The sequence below is a fragment of the Centroberyx affinis genome, unplaced genomic scaffold (assembly GCF_046629955.1).
Source record: "Centroberyx affinis isolate AG114_WGS23_722 - 3 ecotype Tasmania unplaced genomic scaffold, CSIRO-AGI_Caff_v1 ptg003288l_1, whole genome shotgun sequence".
Taxonomy (NCBI): domain Eukaryota; kingdom Metazoa; phylum Chordata; class Actinopteri; order Beryciformes; family Berycidae; genus Centroberyx; species Centroberyx affinis.
In genome coordinates, this window is record NW_027281302.1 from 62,031 (window position 1) to 87,972 (window position 25,942).

Below are 25,942 nucleotides of genomic sequence, written 5' to 3' on the forward strand. Positions count from 1 at the left end.
GTTTCATTCATTCATTCGCTCATTGATGTGTATTCTTCAGTGTTTACGTAATGTGTTAGCATTACCAAAGAACCATGGAAACGGGGGGCGGCAACAAGTGCTTCCTCTTCAGCTTGTCAATCTGATCGCCACCCTACTGTTTTTGGTTTAAGCTTGTGTTTTCTTCTCTGTGACGAATGTAGAGGTCCACGTTTTTCTTTGTTGTCGAGCCGGGCAGTAGCATGGATCCTCACTTTATGACACACAGACACGTACACACACACACACACACACTCTCACAAGAGATTAGGACTTTGTGTCTGTCATTCAGTTGTGATTGGAGCCGAGATCATGCTGTGTTCCATGGTGATTGAACCTCAGGGACACAGAGTAATTAGATTGTTCATTCACAACAGTGTGTGTGTGTGTCGGTGTCTGTGTGTGGCTATCATTTTATGTTGTTCTGTGATCTGTGATCTGTTCTGTGTTCCCTCTAGGGTAATAAATAATTGGACCAATCATTCACATTGTATCTATGTGTATGTGTGTGTGTGTGTGTGTGTGTGTGTGCGTGTGTGGAGTGTGACATAAAAAGAGTGCCAGTTTCAGGTTTATGCATATGCAGTGCTCATGCATGTGTTGATTCAGGAGCAGATTTCCTGTCTTCCTGTTGGTCTTCTGTTACCGTGGAAACGAAAGAGTGGCCTAAACCACGCCTGGCTGAGAGGGAGGGGAGGCCGGCAGTCAGGGTGAAGAGGAAGTTCTGGGGAAAATGAGAGAAAGAGAAGAGAGGAGAAAGAGGAAAGACAAGGAATCGGGGAATGAACGGGCATGGGAGGGGTTAGGGTACAGGTACAAGATAGAAATATAGATCTAGAGTGAAATAAGAAAATATTAATGATGGACAGTCAGGTGGAGGGATGGTGGGGTTGAGAGGGAGGACAGAGAAAGAGAGAAATAGAAAGCAGAGGAGGCACAGAATAGAGAGGGAGTGGATAGAGAGAGAGTGAGGATTACTGAAAGAGAGGGAGCTCAGGTTTAGAAGGTAGGAGGTAGAAGGTGGAAGGATAGATCTGAGAGAGAGAAAAAAAGACAAAGTGAGAGAAGACATGGAGAGAGAACAGATAAGGTAGTGGTGGGAGAGAGAGGTTGAGTTTGGAGAGGGATGTAGAAGAAACGAGAAAGAGAGTGGAGAAGCCAGAGGGAAGTGAGGGAGGAGGGTTAAGAAAAACAGAGGGAGTGGGATGAAGAGGCAGATGAGAGAGAGAGCGAGGGATAGGGGGGAAAGGATATAGAAAGAAATAGAGTGAGTAACATCGACAGATTAGTTTGGATCGGTTAAATAGCTTGAGTCGTGCAGTTGAGCTTTTATAGCTCTCATCAATAGTTGGCCCCCATGATAAAATCGTCTTTTCGTCCGTCACGCACCATATCTCGGACACCACGAATCAGATTTTGGCAAAACTTTGGGGAATGATGTGTGTAATTGCCCCCGTTCCAGCATTTTCAAAATTACACTGTCCTAAGTGTGGCGCTGCAACATTTGTTTAATTGTCTGTACGTCACACATGACATCTTGGATGCTGCTGATTTGCGGATTTTCACGGAATGTAAGGGAATGATCTGTCTCATTGCTCCATTCTGGCACTGATCGTTCTGAAGGGGACACACACACACACGACAATGTTTGTTTAATTGTCTGTATGTCATGCACAATATCTCGGACACTGCTGATCAGATTTTCACAGAAAGTAGGACGATGACGTGTCTCATTGCTGTGTTCCACCATTTTCAAAATTACACTGATTGGCCCAAGGGGGGCAACAACGTTTAATTGTCTGTATGTCACACAAATCCTTGGACGGCAATGAATGGCACCTCATCTTCCCCTTTTCCTGCCGCATACAATCAAAAGAAACATGAGGCAACATTTTCTACTTATTGCCCCACTACAACCCCACATTTATGCCGGTTGACATATTAACTGTTTCCTTGTTTATTTTGGTGTTAAAGGATAAGGCTGGTGTTTTTTAATGCATTGCTTACCGTCAACAAATCCTATGAAAATAACAAAATCAGCAATGATTTTGTTTTGCCAGCAAATCTCATCCATGTAGCTGATGCCCAGTGAAGCCATGTCCCAGCAGCCGTAGAACTCCATTGTATTAAAAAAAACGATTAAAAAGACATCAAAGAGCCATGCAGTTGCTCTGGGCAGCATATTTCATCATCACGATGCACCGGGCCGGCCGACTTTTTCCTCAAACAACTTAATAAGCCGACCGTAAACACGTTTGCGATCTCAGGAAAGTAGTTCCCTAGCACCGAAAATAGTCCCCGGCGTAATGAAAAATTTGTTCCCATTTGAATTTGATTTGGTAATAACTACAACAGCTTGACTTTTTGTGGTAACAGTTAGCAATTTTTAAAATTGAATCTATGTCTTTGTGAGCTGTATTTCAAGGTTTTTAGCTTACAATTGGAGCCAATTACTTCCGGGTTGACGGCTAAAAACGGTACATGGGAAGTCAGAAAGTAACGGGAGTAGAGCAAAAGCATTGTTGATTTTGTTATTTTCATAGGATTTGTGGCGGTAAGCAATGCATTAAAAAACACCGGCCTTATCCTTTAAATAAAAAATGAAGACACTCTAGATATTCTATTCTCACAGTTTACACAGCAACAGGTGGCTTCATTGCAGATCACAAGTCTCATTTTGGTGTTTGTGTGTGTGTGCAGTCTCTGCCTACCAGCTAAAGCACATTTACATATATATGTGTATGAGTGTGTGCGCGCCCACACATTTGTACAGTAGTTGCATATCTGTGTGAATGTCTGAGTGTCAGCTCGTGTCACTTTGTCCTCTCTGCATGCCTGTGGATGGAATTAGACTTTCATGATAATTTGGCACAACCACTAAGTTGGCTCTGCAGCGCACTGCACAGATGGACCTAACATGCTAAATGAACATGATGATTTTATCACATCGAAGCTTGTTAATTCAGTTACTAATTAATATAATCCAATTATTCATTTCCTGCTTGAAATTAATTTCATTTACTGCACTTTGAGCACGTGCCTGCGTGCTGCATAAGATTTGCAGGACCTGCTCATTCAGGGGAAATCTAATTGGTTCCATTGTGCCAGACAAGACCAAGCGATCACAGAAAAGATCTCATATCTTATAAATAACCAAATAACCAACTCTTCAAGTGGCTATAGTTTGGGGTTTGGATTTGGGTTCATGGTTATGCTTAGAATTAGGATTAGGTTTAAATTAGGGTAAAGGTTAAGGGTAGTTTAGGGTTAGAGCTTGAGTTTAGGTTTAAGGTTAGGATTAGGTTTAGGTTAGGTTATGTAGTAGTTAGGGAATGAATGTAGTCAATGGAAGGTTCTCATAAGGATAGAAATACAAGTGTGCGTGTCTTCATTACTGAGTTAACTAAAGCAGAACACATGTCTGTACCATGTTTATAAGTACAAATAAGTAAAACGGTGTGACTTTGCTTAGCCTCTGCCTTCCCTCCTGTCCACTTTGTTAGGAGTGGAACATATTTTCCTTCAATGCTATCAGTGTGAAGTTAATTTCCCATAAAACATCTGTTGCCATTAAAAGGAAAGAGCAAGTGTCCCTCATGTTTTGTGCTCGGTGTATAACAGACTGCCATTATTGAAAATGTCAGTATATGAGCACAGAATGGAAAAAGATCTTTGGATATTGTAGAGTGCTGAGAGATGAGACACACACACACACACACACACAAACACCAGGGTGAATATTAACACTCTCTATAAAGTTCTATAAATGGTAGCTCTCTGTGGTATAATTTTCTGGAGGTGTTCCAAATTACCCAAGCTGATTTGCTGTCATCAAAGCACATCATGCCGCCAGTTTGCCTCAGCAACACACACACGCGCACACACACACGCACCACTAACCCATCTAGAGGAAAGACTCCATAAACACACGTACACACACACACACTCTCACTCTCTCTCTCTGTCTCTCCACAGGTAATGAAGCATCGAGCCAGTGCATTTGTGTGAAGTTAGACTAAAGTGTAGATGTTATCGTTAACAACACCAGGTGTTTCGCTGTAGGGTTGTTAGCAGTAAACTATCCTTTTCCCCAGACTGAAAATAGGCAGTCACACACACACACACACACACACTTCCTGACTACTAACCTGCACTTGGTGGGAGGGTTGTTGTAACTGAGATGCCAATCACAGCCCACTCATGCACAAACACACAAACACAGACACACACACACACACACACACACACACACACACGAACAAAGACACAAAAACATATGCTCACACACACTGTCATACAGTGTTTTTCTGTTTCACCAAGGTGCTTAGTTGGAAGCAACATCTTCCACAGATGGAATCTGAATGTTCAGTTTTTCATTTGTCTATGCTGACTGTCTGCACTATTCAACAAAAGAAAGATACATATTTTAGCTGCTCTGCTAACGAAGTACTCAATGTGGGTTTTTTGGGGGTTTTTTTGGTCTGTTTTGTAGTCTAGAGTGGGAGAAAGAGAGAGAGAGAAACGGAGCAAGTGACAGAGAGATAGAGCTGCATCCGTTTGTTGCTTTTATTTACTCTGTGGTCCCATGAATGATTGATAAGAAACATTTTAGTAGAGGAAAAGAGAGGGGGGGCTGGAAGACCTAAATAGAGGTTTTGCTGTGGTCCAGTGAAAAGCATATCCTGTGGTGGAAATTTTACTAGCCTTCTAGCCCATGGTTTGTATTTCTCTGGCCAGGCTAATATACTGTAGAGTCACCCTCACTTGCCAGAATATGAATCTGAACTGCAGGCTGGCCTTGTGTTTGGAGATGCTGTCCTGTAACTGAACAGTAACGGTCAAGCAATGGCCAGTGTTACTTCATTAATAACAATATACAGTATCTTGTCACTTACTGTAAGTCACTCTGGATAAGAGCTTCATCTAAATACCTGAGATGTTTTTGAAAAGGAGACCAAACAGCTCAACCTACTTACTTAGTGCCTGAAGTCTTTAAGGCTAATCCTGATTTCTATCTATCTTTATACTCTAGCCTTATCTGAAAACCAATCACATTTCTGCATTAATCCAAAGTTTTAACGCATTTTGGTGTATTTATTGTCCGAAAGTTGCAGTTTATATTGCAGTTACAAGTCAGTAACTCAGCTTTATGTCAGCCAGCCAAAAACAGATTTTGCGGTTGCGAGGCCGGTGACTTGTTGGGTTTGCGTCGTTTAATAATTTCACACCATTTTACATCCCATAAAAGGTAATTTTAGGTCATTTAAGCGATTTCCTCATAGCCACAGAATATTACAGAAATCTAATCTTCAGTAACGAGTTTGAAAATTGCATCATAGTTCTTGACATAAACTTTTGTGGAGAGTGGGGTAAATCCAGCCGTGTGTTTTAGCATGAATTCTGCATGGCTGCCTGTCTGTGCTTTACGAGTCGAGCTCAGTTTCAAGTCGAACTGAGTGGTTTTATGTCTCCCAGATGTTATCTCTAGATGGCAGCTCTGCCCTCGCCTCAGTCATGTTCTTTCATTTCCTTCTTCCGTTCTCTCCTCTCATTGCTTTATTTTTTTCCCCTTCACCATCTTATCTACACTCTGCCATTTGCGTATTTGCTTGAGTTCTCACACACATGGTTGCCTGCTGGGATTTTGTATACATCCAGACATTTTCCACTCCTACAACTGCTTGTTTTTCATCTCACACCCACAGCGACCAGTCTGTATGAATATAGAAACACACACACACACACACCAGGGTGAAAATGAACACCAGCCTTCAGCCAAATGCTAATAGACTTGGGCTCTGCTGGTAAGTTTGTCTACTCTGTCAGGCATTTTGGCATGAAACAGCTAATTTGGAGGTTCTTTTCCAGCTGGTCAAGCAAAGAAAGCTACAGGTGAATCTTGGAAACCACAAGCTACTGGCAGTTTCCTGCCTGCCACACACACACACACACACACACACACACACACACACACACACACATACATGCATATATATGCACACAATTTTTAGACTACTTCTCTTTTTTGGGGGAATGTGAATGATAACATCTGAACTTGCATAGTAATAGACAGAGCAGAGGAAACTACTGATTAATGGTCCATCCTCAGTGTGTGTGCGTGTGTAATTGAATGAGAGGGAGAATTCTAGGATGTGTGTGTGTGTGTTTAAGAGAGAGAGAGAGAGAGAGAGAGAGAGAGTCAGTGACTATACATATGGCGGGGTATGGTATTTGCCATAGGAAGCAGCCGGTTTCTGAGAGAGCTAATGTTTTGTTACAGAGAGCCAGCCAGCCATTCTGTAGCTCATCCATCCTCATACTGACCTGGAACCAGATTCCAATAGTTACTGCCATGTTTAGAGTAGGGTTATGCTGCATTCAGATGGATTCATTCATTCAAGTAATTGTTCAATTATGTTTTTTTTTTTGTTTTTTTTATGTAAATTAATTGTTCATTTAAAGGCTTAATGTTTCCCCTAAAATCGAATAGGTGTGGTGGATCACCCTGCCTCAAATAGCTGCCAACCCACCTAAAACTATTTCATAGGTATGGGTTTACCTATGAAATAGTTTTAGGTGGGTTGGCAGCTATGTGGAGAGTTTTTGTGCTGTTGTTTGTTTGGCATGGAAATGGTAAAGTACGAAGATATTGAAGATTGTCTCAAAATATTGGCAATCTGCAACTTCATTCTTGAAATATCGGTATCAGTATCGGCCTTCAAAAACCCATCGGTCGAACCCTTGTTTAGAGTCTATCTTCACTTCTATTGGGAGTTGGGCTGGTGGGAAAGCAGACAGTGGAAAAGTTCAGATATGGGAAAACAAAGTGTACGTATGTCATGATATAGCTGAACAGTCAGTGCTTGAACTTCTTGATTCTTGATTGATTTGTCCTCCCGGACATGTTTACAGGCTCAGAGGGGAGCACATCGCTTGTAAGATCAGATAAATCAAGCCTCCCTCATGTTTTCTGGCAGACAGTGGAAACCGAACACAACTTGGCAAAATATTTGATAACGGCTGTAAATACTTAAAATAGTGCAGTTGAGATAGGCTTGTTTTTCATGCTGGGAAGTTAAATGGCCTCAAAAATAAGCACATTACTTTTAGGCTAGGATAAATAGAGCCTCTTTCTTCTTTTTGAAGTACAGAAAATGACTGTTTTGCTTAAGTGTGAAAGATTATACCCCTACTTGTGAAAAATATTCTCGATGCTTTCCCTTCCAAATATAAGAGCCTGCAACCCCCATGTTAGCTTTTTTAAGGTATTCAGCTTCATAGTGAACCACTCACTGTGTTGTTTTTTGTTGTTGTCATATAAAAATCTGGTAATTCCAGGTTTGTTGTTTTTCTTTGTATTTATTTCTTTTTTTCACTTGAATAGAAAGTTTACTTGGATAATCATATGCATATTAGGTTCTATGACCCAAGGTTCTATGTAACCTATGCAAAGGTAAAAAATTTAACCTTTTTTTTTTTTTTCATCAGTCTTGACCTTTTGGAGATGTGAGAGTTTGTCTTCTGACAACAGAGCCTTAGTGTTGCCACAGCGATGATGGATGCTCGTTGTTAGGCAGATGTGTGCAGTAATAAGGAAATGAAGCAGCAAGTGCTGTGTCAGCCTAATTGCTCCCTGTCTATTCAGTAGAGCATCAGCGATATTAGCTGTCTGCTCATTAGACCCTTCCAGTACCAATGCTCGGTGTCACGGCGCCAAACACAGAGCTTGAATTGGTAGAGAGGATATTTTTTGGTCTGTCGGAAGGTCTATAGATTATGAGGTTGAGTCACAATTTGCCAGAGGTGGTGGAAGTACACAAATTCCTTACTCAAGTAAAAGTGCAAATACTCATCTAAAAATATAGTCTACCATTTCAAATCCTTTGCTCTGTTGAGCATTCCCTTGAATCACAGATGAGAAACAGTCTGCAACTCAAATCACTAACTATAATTCTAGTAGCTGAATTCTCTAACATTAATTGTGAGAGAAAAATATTCACTTCTTGTATCCTTTTATGGTAAGAATATTATGCCTGTGTGTGCAACTGATTAAACTGCTGTGTGTGTGTGATGAGAGTACCAAACTATTCCCATTAGAGATAAGACAGGAGTAGACTAACAGAAATTTGCAGACATGTCCTGTTGTGCTGGCAACGATACATCGGAATGTTCCAGCTGCCTTGATGTCGTTATGTTCAACTAACCAATAGCAAGCGACAACTCCCATAAGGAGGAATTTAATTTTTACATTATAAGAGTAAAGAAAGAGAAAACACTTGCAACATGTTAATCCTACTTCTCTGAGAGCTCTCAGATAATTCTCTGCTCCCTTGTTGCTTCTCTCTTCTTCGTGTTGCTTCTCTCTCTGTCCCTTTCCCTCCTTTTTGGTGTTGCTTTGCTGTACAAGCAGCCAATCACATTTGGCACTTGATCAGATCCCCCCCCCCCCCCCCCGACGCACACACAAAAAAAAAAGATTTCCCGAGAGTAATGAGTCTGTTTTGAAAATGTAGTGAGTAAAAGTAAAATGTCACGTTTCAAGTTAATTGAAAGGAAAGCTCAAGTAAAGTACAGATACTTGAAGTACAGTAACAAAGTATTTTTACTGTTTTACTTCCTACCTCTGCAATTTGCAGAAGTAAACAATCCAAGGGACTAGCGTGCCCGCTTGGTCAGAAACCAATTCTCATCAAATTTCTGGTCCAGTAGTTTCACATTGTTCTCCCAGCAGCTGTAAGGTTGTCTAGACCTGGATTGTTGTCCAGACCTGATAAACTATAGACTGTGGTCCAGCATGGTAATCACCTTTGGATGCCTACAGTAGCTGCACCATAGTTACGCAAGCAAACGTCTTCATCTTGAAGCTTAACATTGTTTTTTTATGGAAACGTGCATTGTTTCACGTGCGCACAGTGTATAAGACACTGAAAGTTTAGTGTGTTCAGTGCAGCTGCCCCTTGAATGTTCAGTCAACTGTATGTCATGCAACCAAACCAGTGGCTATTAGCCTGACAACAGTATCAGACATTCTGTGGCAGCCATGCAATTACCATTCTTGCCAAATTACCATTCTAGACTGTTGATTTGAATGGAAAGTCCCGTTTCTCCCAATGCAAGTTCTGTGTTTGCTGTTTAGTCTTTAGAGAAGCGTGTTGTAATGTGTGTAAAGGGAAGCCAGAGCGGTTGACAGGATCGCTATTGTGTCGGTAATGGGAGTTCTGGGGTGGATGTTTGAGTAGCGGTTCTTCTCTTCTCTTCTCTTCTCTTCTCTTCTCTTCTCTTCTCTTCTCTTCTCTTCTCTTCTCTTCTCTTCTCTTCTCTTCTCTTCTCTTCTCCCTCATGTCGTCTTTTCTTAATTTTCTCATACTGAGGAAGTATTCTTTCCTTTTCCCCTTGCCAAAAAAATGTGGAAAAACAAAAGCAGAGCTGTAACTGAGGTCAAGTCTTGTTTTGCTATTTTTCACAATTTGGAAGCCCACCATCCCCGTGTTTTTCAAGGCTAATCGTTTTTGGCCAAGCTCCCAGCCAGTAGGAGGTACAAGGAAACAGACCGGCTATTCTTTATGTTTCCTTTCACTTGCTCTGTCACTTTCTCCCTCCAATTTCTGAATAGGCAAAACTACTAGCTTCCTGACCTGTCCCTGTGTATTTCTTCCTCCCTCCCCCCTATTCTCCTTCCAAGCTGTTTGAGCCTGCCAGTTATTTAAAATCTGGCCAAAAAAACTGTGGTTGTTCATGGTTGTTCAGCATGAGCCCAAACTTTCCCTTTCCTTCTTAGCCCTTTTCTTTAGTTACATCTCATCTTTCTGTTATTGCTCATTTTTCTCTTGTAATCTCTTCTAGACTCACCCCTCCCACTCTTTTTGACCTCTATTTTCAGCAGACTTGTGCCAACTAGCAGTCAAATACATCACAAGAATACAAGGAGAGCTTTATTTATCTCGTTGTAAGCAATGTGTCCACTTTTGAGGCTGTTTATCTAATATCTGTAAAGAAAAGCCAAACACACCTCAAGTGCCATAGTTCCAACATTCACCATACAGTTGTATTCAAATTTACACGTTATTTTACTCTGTCTCAGCTATTTTTCCACTGTCTTCTGGCCTACCACTGTAACACTAGATGTGAAGATAGACTCTAAACACTCCAGAAACTATTCCTCTTTGGTTCTAGGTCAGTATGAAAATGGATGCTACAGAATGGCTTCCTGGCACTGTCTAACGAAACATTAGTTCATACAGAAGCTAGCTGGGCCACTTAAGAGACACAGCAGACGATTAATCTCAAGGGTTTTGAGTGGGTTCGAGTGTAGGGCCGATTGAATGAATATATTGGCGATAGGCTGAATCCATCACCAGTGGATATTCCCTTGCTGACTTTTTTGCAGGTTTGAATTAGCTTGATATTTGGTCATTTAAAATGTAGCCTATAGTGCAAGATATTGTCGGCTTGACAAGCATAGATAGCTGCCTTAACAAGAGAACACCCTGCCTTGACTGTAAAACCCTAAAAAAAATAAAAAAAATATTTTCACATGTTGAACACAACATCTCACCACGACATCCAAATTTCCTCTTGTAGGACAATAAAGTATCTATCTATCTATCTATCTATCTATTTATCTGGTAAAAGTGTCATTGCGATGAATGAGGAGCATTATCTTGGGAACGAGTGTCAAATCATGTGAATAAAGTTAACTACACCATGACCGCACACTATATTTCCTTCCTCACTGTATTTACCGGTATATTTTGTTGGCCTACAATTAAGCTGAAAAATTGACTTTTTAATTGCAATGCAAACTATTTTGAATTGAGTTTATTTGCCCCTGCATATTATACAGAAATGGTAGATAGAAAACATTAAGTGTGTGGGTATTTATTTAAGTGTTTAGGTTAGTCAGCGACTACAATCTGACTAACACATTGTGGGATACACTGACACTGAAACACGCACATGCTCATTTTTGAATTTGAGCGAGAGAGATAACAGTGACTTTCATCGTTGATAGTGTCTAATATAGCCTGACATTAAAATTTAATCCACCCCAACTAAAATGGATTTTGTGTGTGTGTTTGGTGGGTTTACATGCATGTGGATGTGTGTGTACACTTGGCCACATAGGTCTACTGTATATGTGTGTGTGCATCTGTGCCATTGTGTATGCTTGTACATGCCCATGTGTCTAGTGTATGTTGCTTAATCCAAAAGGCCGGACTTCTCTGGACTTGGTAACTTGCAGACTTTGTGGGATGTTCCTGTGAAGTCCAGGAGGGGTTCGGGCTGTCCCAAAATGTATCAAGTCTGTAAGGACTTTCATGCCTTTTCAAGTCTTTACTAGTGAGATTTTCCACAGCTAAGTGACATATAGGCCCATCCCATTAGCACTTTTTATGCAGCCTCGCAGCCTTGCACCCTTGCACCCTTGCACCCTTGCGAACTCACATATTCACACTGAGCACTTCAGTTAACATCAGGCTACGTAAAACCATAGTCCACAAGTCCGTAGTTCACACATTTGGATTCAGCCTGTGTGTGTGTGGGTGTATGTGTGTGTGAAAGCTTGAGAAGGTGAAACAAAATTCCAAGGCTTATTTATTTCATATATAGTTTTGTAAAAACAAGTCTATATTATCTATCCATAACCTCTATGGATAGATAATATAGACTTGTTTTTACAAAACTATATATGAAATAAATAAGCCTTGGAATTTTGTTTCACCTTTGCAACAGTTTTGCTTTGCTACAGTTAACTTTGCAATTTTAATATGGCTTTCAGAAAAAAACCTCACAAATAAAAAAAAAAAAAAGACGAGATAAAATGAAAAGATTTGTTGCTCGGCCTGTTTTTTTTTATTTTATTTTTTTTTTCAAATACCATCTCGCTTTGTATGATGACTTGTGAATTACATACTGTAAAATCATTTAACAAGTTGCAATCAAAATGTTGGCTTGTTTCGAAGTGGAAGCCAAGCGCGAGGGAAGACCTTATAAATGTTTTATGGTTGTACTGCCCTCGAGCTCTGCCACAGTACAGCGCAGTGAGAACATACTTTACATCACACAAACCGGGTTCCCCCGCGCCTCGACTCTTTTAGCTCAGACACAGATGAGGAGTTGTAGTGCAGCTTATAGGAGGAGGAAGGTGAGAAAGCTGCTGTTAGGCTGCTGATTATACTGAGCGAGAAGATGAAGTGTTTTAGTTTGGTATCGACCCATGAGGACAGACGGCAGAGCATTAGCTGATGTTATTCTGCTGCAGTTCAGGTTATGGAAACAAACCCATCTGCCAAGAGCTTTTCTCTCGCTTCTGTATTGTGAAGCAAGTTTGGTGCACAAGTATAGACCTACCTCCCTGGATACAAGATTTAAGTCCATCACATGAGCTTAAACCCAATGCATCTCTTTCATGCTAGGTCCCAAGCAAAGAGGCGATGGGTCCTTTTCTTCGTCCATTTTCTTGCAACATGCCTCAGTCTGCGATGAAGCCGCAAAGCCCCCCAGTAAAACGGCAGACAGTCTGACCATTAAGCCACTGATCTGTCAGGATAAGGGAATAGCTTAGATGAAAGCTTAATGGGAAATATCACCGAAGTACTGCAATGATATGTTATATCTACGCCCAAGGGTGGGTTTCGTCTGTATCAGTGAACATTCACAGCCGTCTCCCACATCAAAGGGATTGTTTGTAAATGCAATCCAACACAGAGCATTCCAGTTTCCATCAGGGACGGAGTGCAAAGCATCCGAGACATCAGTGAACAGTTCAGATAACAGTTGCGAGGAGAAGATGCAAAGTGTCAGTCGATGGTTGTAAGTTGCACGTTTTCCCCTCATGCATGCAAACGTAAAGGCTGTGACAGGCTGTAAACCAAGAAAGACTTTTTTTTTTCTCTGGTTTTGAGCGACAGCTATCTCGTTACTGACTAAGCATTTATTTTGATACCATTCACTGTCAATGTCAAGGATTTCTGATGGTGCTTTGAGTATATGGACAGTCCTATTTGGTGCCAGAGTGCACTCTTGTGCTCAGTGGGCCAGTTTGCCGACACATCCATTTTTTTCCCCCTAATCTGCGACATCACAACCAAACATACAGCTCCCTAAAAATGGTAAAAAAAATAGTAAAGGTTACCATAACAAAGATCATATTCTGGGGATGCGAGTACACAGACCAACATTGTTTTTGTCTACATGCCACAGTAGCTAGTAAAGCCTAAAATTCACCTACCACTTTTACAGTTTTACCACTATTTTACTTGGTTTTTCGAACAGGACAAGATCTCTAAAAGATTGTTAGTTACCTGCCAAAGTGGCTGGTAGAGAAGATAGAACTTTCGAGGCAGAGCCAAAATTTACCAGCATGTGTCTGGTGGCTGATTGCTGATGGCTGGTGCCATTTTCCCATGCTGAACATCACAGAATCCAGAATATTACTTTTCTGTTTTCTAGCTTTGCCCAGTTGTTTGTGCTCAAAATGGATTGGACTGTCTCGGTCAACATTTGTGAATAAATTGAGTGGTACTCCCTTTTAAGTCTCCCGCAGTTCAAAGATTGAAGAAATCATAATGGCTCAAACTAGCAGTCAAGATTGCCAATTGGATTGATTCAGGGGAATGATTACCTCAGTGGTTGAGGGCGAGGTAATAACGCTGGGCCCGGCACAGGGTGTAATTTTCCTGAGTCGGTTAGAGCTTGGTGCTTTTGCCATGTAGTAAATAATATGAATGATTTGTATAGAGCCTCTTAATCAAGTCTAAAACATATTGGCGGATTGTTATTTATGGAATCCACTTCTCTCTGCCTCTCTTTCTTTTGCTTTTTGTCTTTCTCTGTTTCTCACGCTTTCCCTCACTTTTCTTTTGTACCTCTTTCTCTCTGCATCATTATTGTGTGGGATGTTATACCTCTGAATAATGGCCTGTTCTTCTGAGTCCTAACAGCCTCATATAGGATCTGCATAATGATCTGTGATTTTGAATGGTAATTTATGGTTGTAGATGATCATTCATGATGTTGAATGATATCATGTTGATTTGAATAATAGCATGCAGGTAACAGAGGAAATGAACAACGCTGGCGTGGAGGAGAGATTAATGGCCCAGGGTTCTGTGTGTGTGTGTGTGTGTGTGTGTCTGTGTGGGTGTGTGTGTGTATGAGAGTGTGTGCATATGTAGACTTGAATTCATCAGCATGTTTGCATACTAACCTATCTTACCTACCTAGTTTGTGTAAATTTTTGTTTGCATTGTGTATATGTGTCTGTGTGCATATTAAGGCTGCATTAGACTCCAGTTTGAGGCGTTTGAAACATTCTTATATAATGAGGGATTCAACCCTTATACTAAATGATGTTGAGACAGATTTAGTGAAACAGAGATGGTATAACTGCTTGGCAGGCTGATACTGTGAAACACCACTAAGACTACATCATGTGTTTAGTCTAGTCTACTCTCTTACCTTTTAACACAGGAAGAAAGTTAAGGCTCACACTTACAAAAATATCTGTCCCTTTCTCTCTATGCTCCTCTTTGGTTTTCCTCTCTCTCTCTCTCTCTCTCTCTCTCTCTCTCTCTCTCTCTCCCCCTCTGTTAATATTAATATACATTTTGAAGGGTTTTATATTGGAAATGTTTCAGTTTAACAGTGTTAGCGACTTTCCAGTAACTGTAGATATTCACAACCAATGCCCATTATCAGCATGTTCAGCATTGTCACTGATAATGCAGCTACAGCAGTGTTGTCAACGTGGCATGAGAGATACTATTCATATGTATTTTTCCTCATTGCTCCAGCACATGTCTTTGCGTGCGTTTCCAAAAATGTGACAGGGGGATTTGTTAGTAATAAACAAAACCCTCCAGATAAATTTATCCTTTCAGAGACAGGTTTGGAATTGTTTTAATTCAATGTGTGTTAGCCTACATGATTGTATTGAAAACCTTTCTGTGTGAGCTAAAACCCTTCATTGGATTATGAAGTGTTTCCAAAACCAGGTCTTAAGTGGTTTAAAGTGAAGTGTTATATCAACTGGAAATGTAGATTTGGTGGTGTTAAGGAGCCAGGGATTGTTTCTGAGGCCTTTATCTCTTATTTTCTCCTTGAAGCTATCATAGATTTTATTATTTTCTTCCTCTTTCCGCTCATATTGCTATCTTTCATTGCATTCCATTTTCCCTACAATAGATCAGCTAATAAACATATACAGAATCTATCTGAGCCACTCTCATTTACTCCAGGCTCACAGCCCATTAACCACACTAGTTGGATTTTACACCCCGTCCTCTCCCCATTGCATGCACACACACATAAAATCACAGGCTCAGAATAAATTCTCCTGGTCTGGAGATTATTAACACACTACTGTTGGTTAAAAAAAATCAGTGAAATGTTAGGACTTATGAAAGAAAAAGCCTTGAAATGTTTAAATTGTACAAAAGATTTAATTGTCTCTAAGGCCATGAAACTTCCTTGGCACATAATGAGGTGAGTGTGGCACTGCTACTGCCAGGTTTAGAAGTGTGAGTCATATTGGTGCCACCCAAACATTGAGTAGATTTAACCCGAAAGAATAATGATTTATGGCAAATACTAAAATTGTAGTTGGGTTTCCAGGATGATACTAGAAGTTTCACTCTTTTTTTCAGTTTCTGTTTCATTATCCCCTCTCTCTAGCCTCCTTTAGCCTACTTTAAAATAAACTTTGTCACAAGCAGTTCTCATGTTTCACCTTCCCAGAAAACAGCTTAAGAACTTGTGTGCGGTGTTTTGTCCAAAGCTTAAGAAACGGCACAATATGCTAACTAGCCACTGCACGACTTGCTACTTGACTATTAATTTCTCTCGCCAGTGCTAGGAAATCCTCTGCTCGCTTTCATAATGAACAAGAGAACACACACGCACACACACACAGGGAAATTGCAGGGCTAGAATTACATAATTTAACAATGAGTAGTGACAGCGAGGTTGTAATTAAACTGGCCCTCAAACTCTTTTGTTGCCCCTTGGCTCACGCACATAATGTACACACACATACCTCTATGACACTTGTTACTAATTAGTGCTAACCTTATTTGAAGTCCCTTCGGTGGCTGTGTGGCTCTGTCCTTCTCGTGCGTGACAGTATTGACCCTTTGTGATAAATAATACATTGATATGGTCCAGCACACAAGCACACACACAGATGCACACACGGCAGCTTTGTAAGCTTTCAGTGGTTGGATTGAACAGATGCCACAGATTACATTTCCTGTGGAGATGTGCTTTAGTGCAGTATACCATACTGACTATGGTACATTAAGATCAATAATTGCTTATAGGGCATCTTCTAGTGTGCAACAAGAGTGTTCATCATTGCTGAAGGACCCATAATAAATAATAAAAACCATCCTTGGTTTCACACGCTGTCTGAAAATGTTCCCATGTATAAGAATAAAAATAATTCAAGGAAGCAAGGAAGAAGTAGATCCCTAATAACTAACAATAAGCTTGGTAACAGTTTTCATGGGTAGGTGTGGCTTATGGGATAGCTTGGCTAGAGCTACCCTCTGTGTCACATATTTTTGTGCATCTATGAATTTATATATTCATGCACCTATGGATGCAGCTTTGAAATGATGCTTCAAATGAGCAGAACAATGCAGCATTGCCCAGCCTTACATAGTATCTCATTTACTGTTATGACATGAAAATGATTCTCCAAAGGGCAAGTGCATATGAAAAACTACGCTATTGAAAATATCCGGGATGAACTAAGGGGAAAATGCGTTAGCAGATAGCTCATTGTCCAATGACAGTCACGGTACTGCGGGTGCATGGTGATGAAAATGATGATGACAGTATGTGAAGGTGGTGATGCTGATCATGATGGTGGTGGTTATAATAGCAATGATAACAGCAGGCAGGGAGGTGTTGATGTTAATAACCATACAGATGTGATTCAGAACACACAGAGCTATTTGTTTCCCAGTATTTATCCTTTTTTTTTCAGCATTTTTACTGGATGGCAGCAAATTATCTAATGTGTCATAATGTCCCTAAGCAGATTCAGTGTGACTGATCCGCCACTTTGTGTCTCTGTTGAAATTATAATTCTCCTCTTCTCCTCTCTACTCCGATTCCCTTTCTCTCTCATCCCTTCCACTCCACTCCACTCCTCTCCTCTCCTCTCCTCTCCTCTCCTCCTCTCTCCTCTCCTCTCCTCTTCTTGTTTCTCCTCTCCTCCTCACCTATTCCTGGCAGTCCAGATAATGCCGTCTGATGTGTGGGTTAGACATTGTCTCAGGTTCTCATCTAACTCCTGTCTCTGCCAATACAGGTCTGGCCCCTGCTCTTAGGGTTGAGGCAAGAGCAGTGGTTGTCACCCCTTTTTGTGGCCCCCGCACACATCCATGCAACAACAAAATTCTAAGTCACAGTGAATTAGCATAGTATTTGCTTAAAAATGTCCCTCTATGCTCATACAAGAGGAACAACAAAGATCTGTTTCTGAATTTAGATTTAACTTCCATAAAGTGGATAACAAGTTTTGATTATACATTGATTATACATACATTATACATTTAATAAATTTAATGTAATTAAATGGACCTAAATGCAGTGATATATTTGACATTTACTCTTAGTATTTGAGCAAAATCTGAAGACCTACTGTTCAGAATCTACTGAGACTAGATGTGAGTTTGAGACCTGGGCAAAATCAATTTAAAAATAGATAGAAAGAGTTTGAATTCATGAGGCATACTTTAGTTAACTTGCCAGATATTTTAACAGCCTCAAAAGTGGATCTATCACTTGACGGATGAGCTAGTAAATCAAGTGTTCTTCTTGCCAAATCGTGTATTTATATATTTGGTTTTAATTCTGATGTCTCGACTTTGATCTACAACAATATCTAGTGGTGATCTTATCACATAAAAAACAGCATTACAAGATTCAGTAAGCTGGTACTTTCCTGTGGTAGCTAAGTCTCCCCCCCACCCCCCACCCCCACCTCACCCCCAGTATGACGCATTTATCATACCAGTCCTACTGTTTGACTGCAGCAGTCACTGCAACCAGTTCTTTCTCAGAAAGAGCTGCAAAAATATGTATATTGTAGCACAAAAGTCATGTATCTTCATTGATTGGTTGCCGGATCATTGCTTGTAGTTTTTGATAGTTGGAAAGAAATCAAATAAATTTTCAATTTCCTTAAGACTTGACACGGTGATAGTTCAGCAATAATTAATTGTTACATGCAGGGAAAATATTTAAATAAAAAGTGGGATTTATACAGTGGCTGCAACTGCAGCTTATTGCTTTAGCAGCTTATTAGTGCCTAGTTTATTCCCAACTCCCTTTGTCATGGTTGTTATTAGCCAAGGCAGTGGTTGTGTAGATATGTGCATGCACACGTGTATACACACACATACACACACACACACACACACACACACACACACACATACACCCTTCTTCCTTATCTAGTTATGCACCAACAAAAGTTTTTCCCTCTGGGTAACAATAACAAGGCAGACATTCCCCTGGACGATCCAAGTACAGAGATTTATTAACACTTAGATAAAGAGAGGACAAGAGACAAGAAGAAGAGAAAGGGGAGAGGAGAGAAGGGCAGTGCAAGGAAGGGGAGATGCAGTGAACACAGTGGAGACATTTGGTAAGAAAACAAACACGTGTGCCCTGATTTTGCTGTCAATCCTGCAATATACTCACCACACAAAGGTGAGATTTGAGTCTCTTTTGTTTTTTTTGTTTTTTGTTTTTTTGTTTTTTTGTCGTCCATTCAATTTCATATATATTGTTCAAAGAAATTTGCGACACGGTTGGAAAAAAGCATTGATACAAACTTGTTAGACAGAGCTCTGCTATCTCCAAATGCATTCACCAAGCAATTATACTCCATCTCCAGCGATCAATGTTTCCACTGCACAGAAATGTGCCACATAAATCGTTTTCAACTGTTGTTTCAGAGGTTTTTTTTTTTCCGTCTCCATTTTTCTCTTTATGTTCAAGTTCTGACTGTTGATGAAAGTATCCGAGCTTCTGGGGAGGGGGGAAGGCGCGATGGGATTTCAAATCAAAACTTATCTATTAAAACTGTTTCTATTTTTACTTTCTAAAAGCTCTTTTTTTCTCTAGCTTGTCTACTCTAAAACACTTCACATTCTGACAGAGCTACACTATGCAGATTTGTTTGGCTCTAATCAACTGACACTGGCTCTGAAAAAGGGAAAGCTAAAAAGCTGTACAAAGAAATGTTTTTTTTCTCTCTGTCTAAGACAAGAAGGCATCTGTAGCAAAGGTTTATTAAGGTACAAGCCGTGCTTAAAGGGACAGCCCCGTGCACTTTGTTTCAGTATAGCAGTCCATGCTCAGCCTGGTCAGGAACGCTCTCCCTTCATCCCCTTTATCCCTGCCATCCTGCTAGTTTGGTTTCTCCTGAGTGTCTTGTCGCACACTCTCTTTCACTCTTTTTTTTTTATCCCTCATTCCCTTATACAACGTCCTCCCTCACAGACCCTCGGCAGTATTCACAGTTCCTCCCCAAGTACTTTCTTTCTCTCTTTTCAATCTTGGCCTTACTCTTTCTCTCCTTGCTCTCTTTTTATTCTGACACCTATCTGCCTGCTTTCTCCTCCCCCAGGTATCTGTCTTTCTCTTTCTGTTGCCTCTATACGCACTATGCCTACCCTGTAAGTCTGTTTCAGCAGGCGAGAGCCCACACCTTCACAGTGCATTGGTTCATGGCTGTAGGGCATAGTGGGCAGACCTGGGCAAACAATAATACATTTAAATTTGGTTTACAATATTCAGACTACTTGAGTTACACTTGATTTGTCTAGTCAGGCAATTAAATAGCCTCAAAAGTAGGCACATCCTTTGCAGTGGTGGAAGAAGTATTCAGATCTTTGACTTTGACTTCATTCAAACCACCACTGATCCTTTGCAAAGAAAAGATAAATCAAGCTGTTAGTCAAGGTTAGTATTCAGTTACTGTTTTGCTCAGGTCTGGTGCTGGGTGCAGTGGGAGGTGGTGAGGAGGTAACTGAGAAGCAAAGGGGGGAGAAAGCGAATGAGGAGGAAGAGGTGATAACAGTGCCAGTCTGTCTGTCAGTTAGTCCCATTGCTATGGCAACATGATAGGTGTGTCTGAGAACACTGACATGATGGAGTCTGCCTCCCCTGCCCTCTGCTGTGATTGGTTGTGGAGCTTCGGATGATGCTCTGCCCCTAGCAGTAAACCTGGCCCCAAGTGTCCATACCCTGCCCCGGTTCCCGGCCCCGCCCTGAGTCTGCCGTTCTGCTGCTCTTTGATAGGCTCCAGAAAGACCACATGCTTGTTGGTACTGACCTTGCGGCCTGGCCCCTCGGTGGTAGCCGGCGGGGTCGGGGTGAGGATGGAGGATTGGGCGCTCCCTGCCCCGGCCTCATTCCCCGGGCTTGGGGTGGTTGTGGCCGGGGAGGGGGCCTTACGACAGGGAGGGCAGCGGCAGGGTGTTAGGTAGAGGTACATGAGAACCAGCACCAGGCTCACCACACAGCCCAGGAGGGTGGTGAATCCAGTGTTGAACGGCTCGTGAGTTTCGCCATCGTGCAGTGCCACCGTCACATTGACCTCCCGTGTCTCATTGCGCTGCCGCCGCCGGTCCAAGGCCATACACCAGTAGATGCCGGAGTCCTCCGCTCGCGCCGCCACGATCTCCAAACTGCCATTGGCATACATCTTCAGTGAGCCGTTGTTACCTGGTGGGGCCACGTACTCCTGATTAGGCGACACCCAGATAAATGTCACATGCTGCCCTGTGAGAGTGGTCACACAGTGCAGCAGCTTTGCCTCGCCTGCATTCACTAGAACACTGCTGTTCTGCTGTACCTGCAGGTTCAGCTGATTCATCACAGTCAAACTGCAGTTTTCAAAGTAGCGGCCATGCTGGAAGAAGCGCACAGTACCTTTCTGTATCCCATAGACAAGACATGTGTGCTCTTGCCTGAAGTCCTTCACTGAGGGGTAGCCTCTCGCTTCCCAGTGACGGAATAGCCCATACATGGAGCACTCGCACACCAGGGAGTTGTTGTGGAGATAGAGTCCACTCTGGACCGCCATAGGTAAGTTTGATATATCCTCCAGGGGCAGTTTGGGTAGGCGATTGGAGGACAGGTCCAGCATGGACAGGTAAGGGTGGCTGTGCTCCTGGATGGAAAAGAAGGGGAAATCAGTGAGAAGGTTGTGGCTGAGGTAGGCCTTGCGGAGGCTGCCCAGTACAGCGAGTGCTTGGCTCTCCACACGGACAATATGGTTGTTGAACAGCAACAGTTCCTTCAATCCTGACAACTCCAGGAAATAGTGCTGCTCCAATACAACAAGCTGATTGGACGACAGGTCCAGGTGTTGAAGCAATGTTCCGGAACTATTTCGGAAGCTCCCCGGTTCAATCGTAGTCAGCTGGTTGTGCGCTAACCGTAATGTCTCCAACCGAGGAAGTCTTCCAAAGCCGCCCTCCTCCAATTCCTTAATCTGATTATGGCTAAGATCCAAAGTGACAGCGGAGACGGGCATCTCCCTGGGGACTTGTTTCAGACCCAGGGCGGTGCAACTGAGGATGTCAGAGGCACAGAGACAGCCGGGCGGGCAGATGCTGGCCTGGGCAGGGCTCAGCTGGGGGAGCTGGAGACTGACTAACAGCACAACAACAGACCACCATAATGGTGATGGTGCTGTAGCTGTTGGTGCCGCCACACCCTTCAGACAGCTGCCAGCACCACTGCTGTTACCACCAACACACAACATAGTGTAAACACCAGGCTCTGGGCACAGGCACAGTAGCCAGTGTACCGTTTATAGTTCTCTTTTTATGGTCCAGCTTATTTCTCTCAGTTCTTGTGTCCCTTAGAACAGCCAGTGTTTTGGTTGTAGTTGTTGTTGTTTTGTAAATATCTTTTACTTCATGCTCTCTGACTCATCTAATTTCTTATGACAAATTGATTTTGCTGTAGATCAAGCTATAAGTAAATAGACTCTAGACAAACTAACTCATATAAAGGTCTGTATTTCCTCATTTTTGTCTTGTCCTTGTCCCTTAATTGATGGAAGGTGGTCCTTTCTCTTCTGCTTCTGTTCAGGCTTCCTGCCACACACAAAGAAGCCAATGTAAATGTTTAAATCCCTTTATCATTTTCAAGACAAGTTTAAGACAAACACTGCATTTGCTTTGCTCCGCTTAAGCTACAGGGCACAAACAAAACGTCAGTGTAATGTATGCTCACTCTGTTTTATTTCTGCTCCCAGCTTGTGCTCTGGCGTGATTGTTTGTTTTCTCTAACCCGGTTAATGTTGAATGAGGTGATTGCATCCATATCCACCTGCCAGCGCGGCAGCCAGAGAGGGCAAAAAACAGACGTTAGCTACATAAAAAGGCACAGTTTCTGAGATACAGGCCCAGGTGTACCTGTGTAAACAAACAAATCCCTTCTGCTACACAATTTGTGTTTAGTAGGGTGGAAGCAAGTGGGCCACGGGATGGAACACAGCCAAAACCGCTCAACAGTTCACTCTCTCTGCCCTCGTCCCAGGGCAATAAAGTTAAAAAAAGAAGAAGAGAGCGAGGTAAGGGGTTAAGAGATGGAGGGGAGTGATGGATATAAAAAAAATGTAATTAGTAAATGGAACACAGTCAAAGTTCAGTTGCTGTAAAACTCATCCAGGTGTTGCGATAAGAACATCCTTCAGTCAGTTAGTACATTAGAAAAGAGGAAGGCAGGTACATCGTAAGATCGTAACATTCTCCTCAATCACCCGGTCGTTCATTTTATTCCAGGCATGTAAAATCAACTGCGTAGAGCATATACGCATGGTCTGAACCGTAGCATATGTCTTTTCCTCACCTCTTGACAGACCATTAAGCTCATAACAGGGCTTTCTTAGATCCACGACTATAAAAGAAGTCCATAGCCTGTTAAAATTTCTGATTGTTAGTTTCTTTATAGGTTAGATGATACTGTCTGTCATTGCATTGCGATTGCTGGAGTGGCATTGCAAGTACACTGCCTTTTAGCTTCTCTTATTGGCTGGAGAAACAAAAACTTCAAGTCATTACCCCGCTTCATTACCTCCTCTGAAGTAAACAAAACGGGCTCAGATTGTCTCTCAATAAATCCCCCCCCCCCCCGCCCACTGCAAACAAAGCTAGAAGTTCTCCCCTGCACACGAGCACACCTTCTTCTCCCTCTCAGCTCCTATCGTGAGAGAAGCTTCATCCGTAGTTGTAGCGTCTCTTGTTTTCACGCCAAGTCAGGTTTTGTGAATCACAGCCCCAGCTGTCGGCCGCCCACAGACCGCCCAAGTCGCGGATCAGATTTTCAAAGAAGTCAGCAGTCTGTCCACTTCACTTCACCCAATCACGCAGGCAGTTGCGCCTGCAGCCCTTAAAGGTTTCACACATAAAGACACTGATGCCAAAACGCACACACACATCTCTCCTGCTCCCTCGCTCTCTCCGTCTTTTTCCTCCAGCCAGTTTGTATCAAGTCGTTCCGTTTTTAGCAGGTGGTGGGTGAGTGGTTTTGAAAAAGTCTCACGCAAAAGAGCAGGCTTTCATCCCCTTCTGTAAAATCCCAGACATGAAACAACCAGCCATGTCCGCCCCTCCTTCTTCTCCTATATTTTCTTCTTTTACAAAAACAAAAGAAAAGCAAAACTCATCTGCAATACAAAGAAAAAAAGTTCTAGTTAGTCCATTCTGTTGAATCCAGGTGCATTAGAGTATGTCCCTGATGTATCCTGAAGTGTGTGTGTGTGTGTCTGTCTCAATGCCGTTGCCAGATGTGAGTGTACTGGGGCTTTAGCTGTATCCAGTCAGTGTTGACTCCCGTCTGTTTATGGCATGCTCTGAGCTGAGCCGAGCTGCGTCTGCCGCTTCTGGTGCTTTCCCAGCTCCTCCTCTCCCCTCCTCTCCTCCTCTCCTCCACTCTGGCTTAATCCTCCTCCCCCTTTCCCTCAGCATCCTCCTCCCGTCTCAGTTTCTCCCTCTGTTCTCCATTCACTAAGCTGTTCCTGCTTCACTCTCTGTATGTCTATCTGTGTCTTGGTGTTTCTGTATCAAACTCTCACACTCTCTCTTGTTGTCACACGCTCTCTCTCTCTCCCTCTGTCTCTCTCTTCTTCTCTCTCTCTCTCTCTATCTCTCTCTCACACACACACACACTCAACTGGCTTATGTTGCCATAGGAGGAGCATTGAACGGAGATTCTGGAGGGAATTTGATTGGCCAGGGAGAGAGAGCGCTGATGAGTATGAGAAAGGAACGACCAGAGAGTGTGTGTATTTGATGTCACTCTCTTCTCTTCTCTTCTCTTCTCTTCTCTTCTCTTCTCTTCTCTTCTCTTCTCTTCTCTTCTCTTCTCTTCTCTTCTCTTCTCCTCTCCTCTCCTCTCCTCCTCGCTTCTCTTCTCTCTCCTCTCCTCTCCTCTAATTACTATGTATTATTCATGAAAATATAGTATTTTCATAAGAATGGAAATGATCATCATTTTTCGCTGGTGTATTACAGCATATTCGAAACAGAAATATTTATAACATTTTATATATTAAAAGCGTTCTTTATGTGCTTATTGATTTGCCTTGCCTTATAGCATTTCATCTCTTGGGTTTTTCGCAGTTGGCTGTAGGTCTATGCTCATGGATAATGAATGTTGACATGGATAAATGTATGCCATGTTGGCCCTCTTGTAGTCATGAAAATAATTCCACTATTCAAGCCCGGGGCTTATCACAAAAAAAGCCTTGTGATTTTAAAGGGCCCTCATATCAAATCCATATTGTGTTTACTTAAAATACTTGAAAATATAGTAAGTAAATATTGTCAAGTATTAATTAGGTCTGTATTGACTTAATGGTACACTTAATGGACATTTTTTTTAAGGTGTAAATGTCTCCCCAACCAAGCATTTCTCCACATATTTTATAGAGTCATTTTATTTGGTTATATAGACAATCATGCATTTATTTTGGGCTATTCCCACCTGACCAACATGACTCCCTTCTCCTCTCCACTCCACTCTTTCCTTCCTGGTCCTCTTTTATCCTCCCTTCCCCTCCCCCCTCTCCTCTCTCCTCTCGTCTTCTTCCTCCCCCTCCCCTCTCTTCTTTCTTCTTCTTTTCCCACCTCTCTGCCTTCTCCTCGTCTTCTTTTCCCTCATCTCCTCTCCTTCGTCTGCCTTCCTCTCCCATCTCCTCTCCTCACCATCCTTCTCTCTTCTCTCCTTCAAGCTACGTTTCCCACGTTACGTTGAGGCATCTCACACCTGGCCTATATGGGATCTGTGACCAATCCATATATTCTGTTTGTATTTTTTTGAGAATATATCTAAGCATGAGAAGTCACCTGCCTGTGATTCTGCTGAGACCAAGTCCTCTTATCTTGTCCTTTTCTTTCTGGGTCCCCAGAGTGAACGACTTAATCAAGTAGAGGCCTCGCACTGTGGAGACTGCAGTGTTGAAATTCCTACATACACACACACACACACACACACACACACACGTCCACGCAAGCACAAACGTACACACTTGCAGGCACACAATCACATACACCACACAGCACATAGACACCACACATATGCACACAGTCACACCTCTCTCACTCTCTCTCTGTCTCTCTGTCTCTCTCTCTCTCTCTCTCTCTCTCTCTCTCTCTCTCTCTCTCTCTCTCTCTCTCTCGCCCACAAGTCATCACTACTTGACATTCAGACCGTGAATCCCCCCTCCTTAGTGAATTCACACTAACAAGCTGCCGTTCTTAGCCGTAGACGCTCAGGCTGGTTTCAATCTACTCGCATCGTATCAGTCTTTCTGCATTTTAATGAGCCCTACGTTCAGAAAATTTCCCATGTCTTGTTTAGATAAAGTGACAATTTTATTTCTTTTAAC

At 42.2% G+C, this 25,942-nt stretch overlaps 1 protein-coding gene across 1 annotated transcript; it reads right to left on the reverse strand.

Annotated features, from left to right (window-relative positions):
* Positions 1 to 18,545: 18,545 nt before the first annotated feature.
* On the reverse strand, positions 18,546 to 22,235 carry amigo3 (adhesion molecule with Ig-like domain 3). Its single transcript, XM_071538562.1, has one exon. The coding sequence runs from the start codon at positions 21,806 to 21,808 to the stop codon at positions 20,147 to 20,149; it is 1,662 nt and encodes a 553-aa protein (XP_071394663.1). The 5' UTR covers positions 21,809 to 22,235; the 3' UTR covers positions 18,546 to 20,146.
* Positions 22,236 to 25,942: the final 3,707 nt, after the last annotated feature.

What these genes read in the sequence shown, in the direction of transcription:
- amigo3 (XM_071538562.1), bottom strand. Translation starts at nt 21,808, where the DNA reads ATGTTGTGTGTTGGTGGTAACAGCAGTGGTGCTGGCAGCTGTCTGAAG.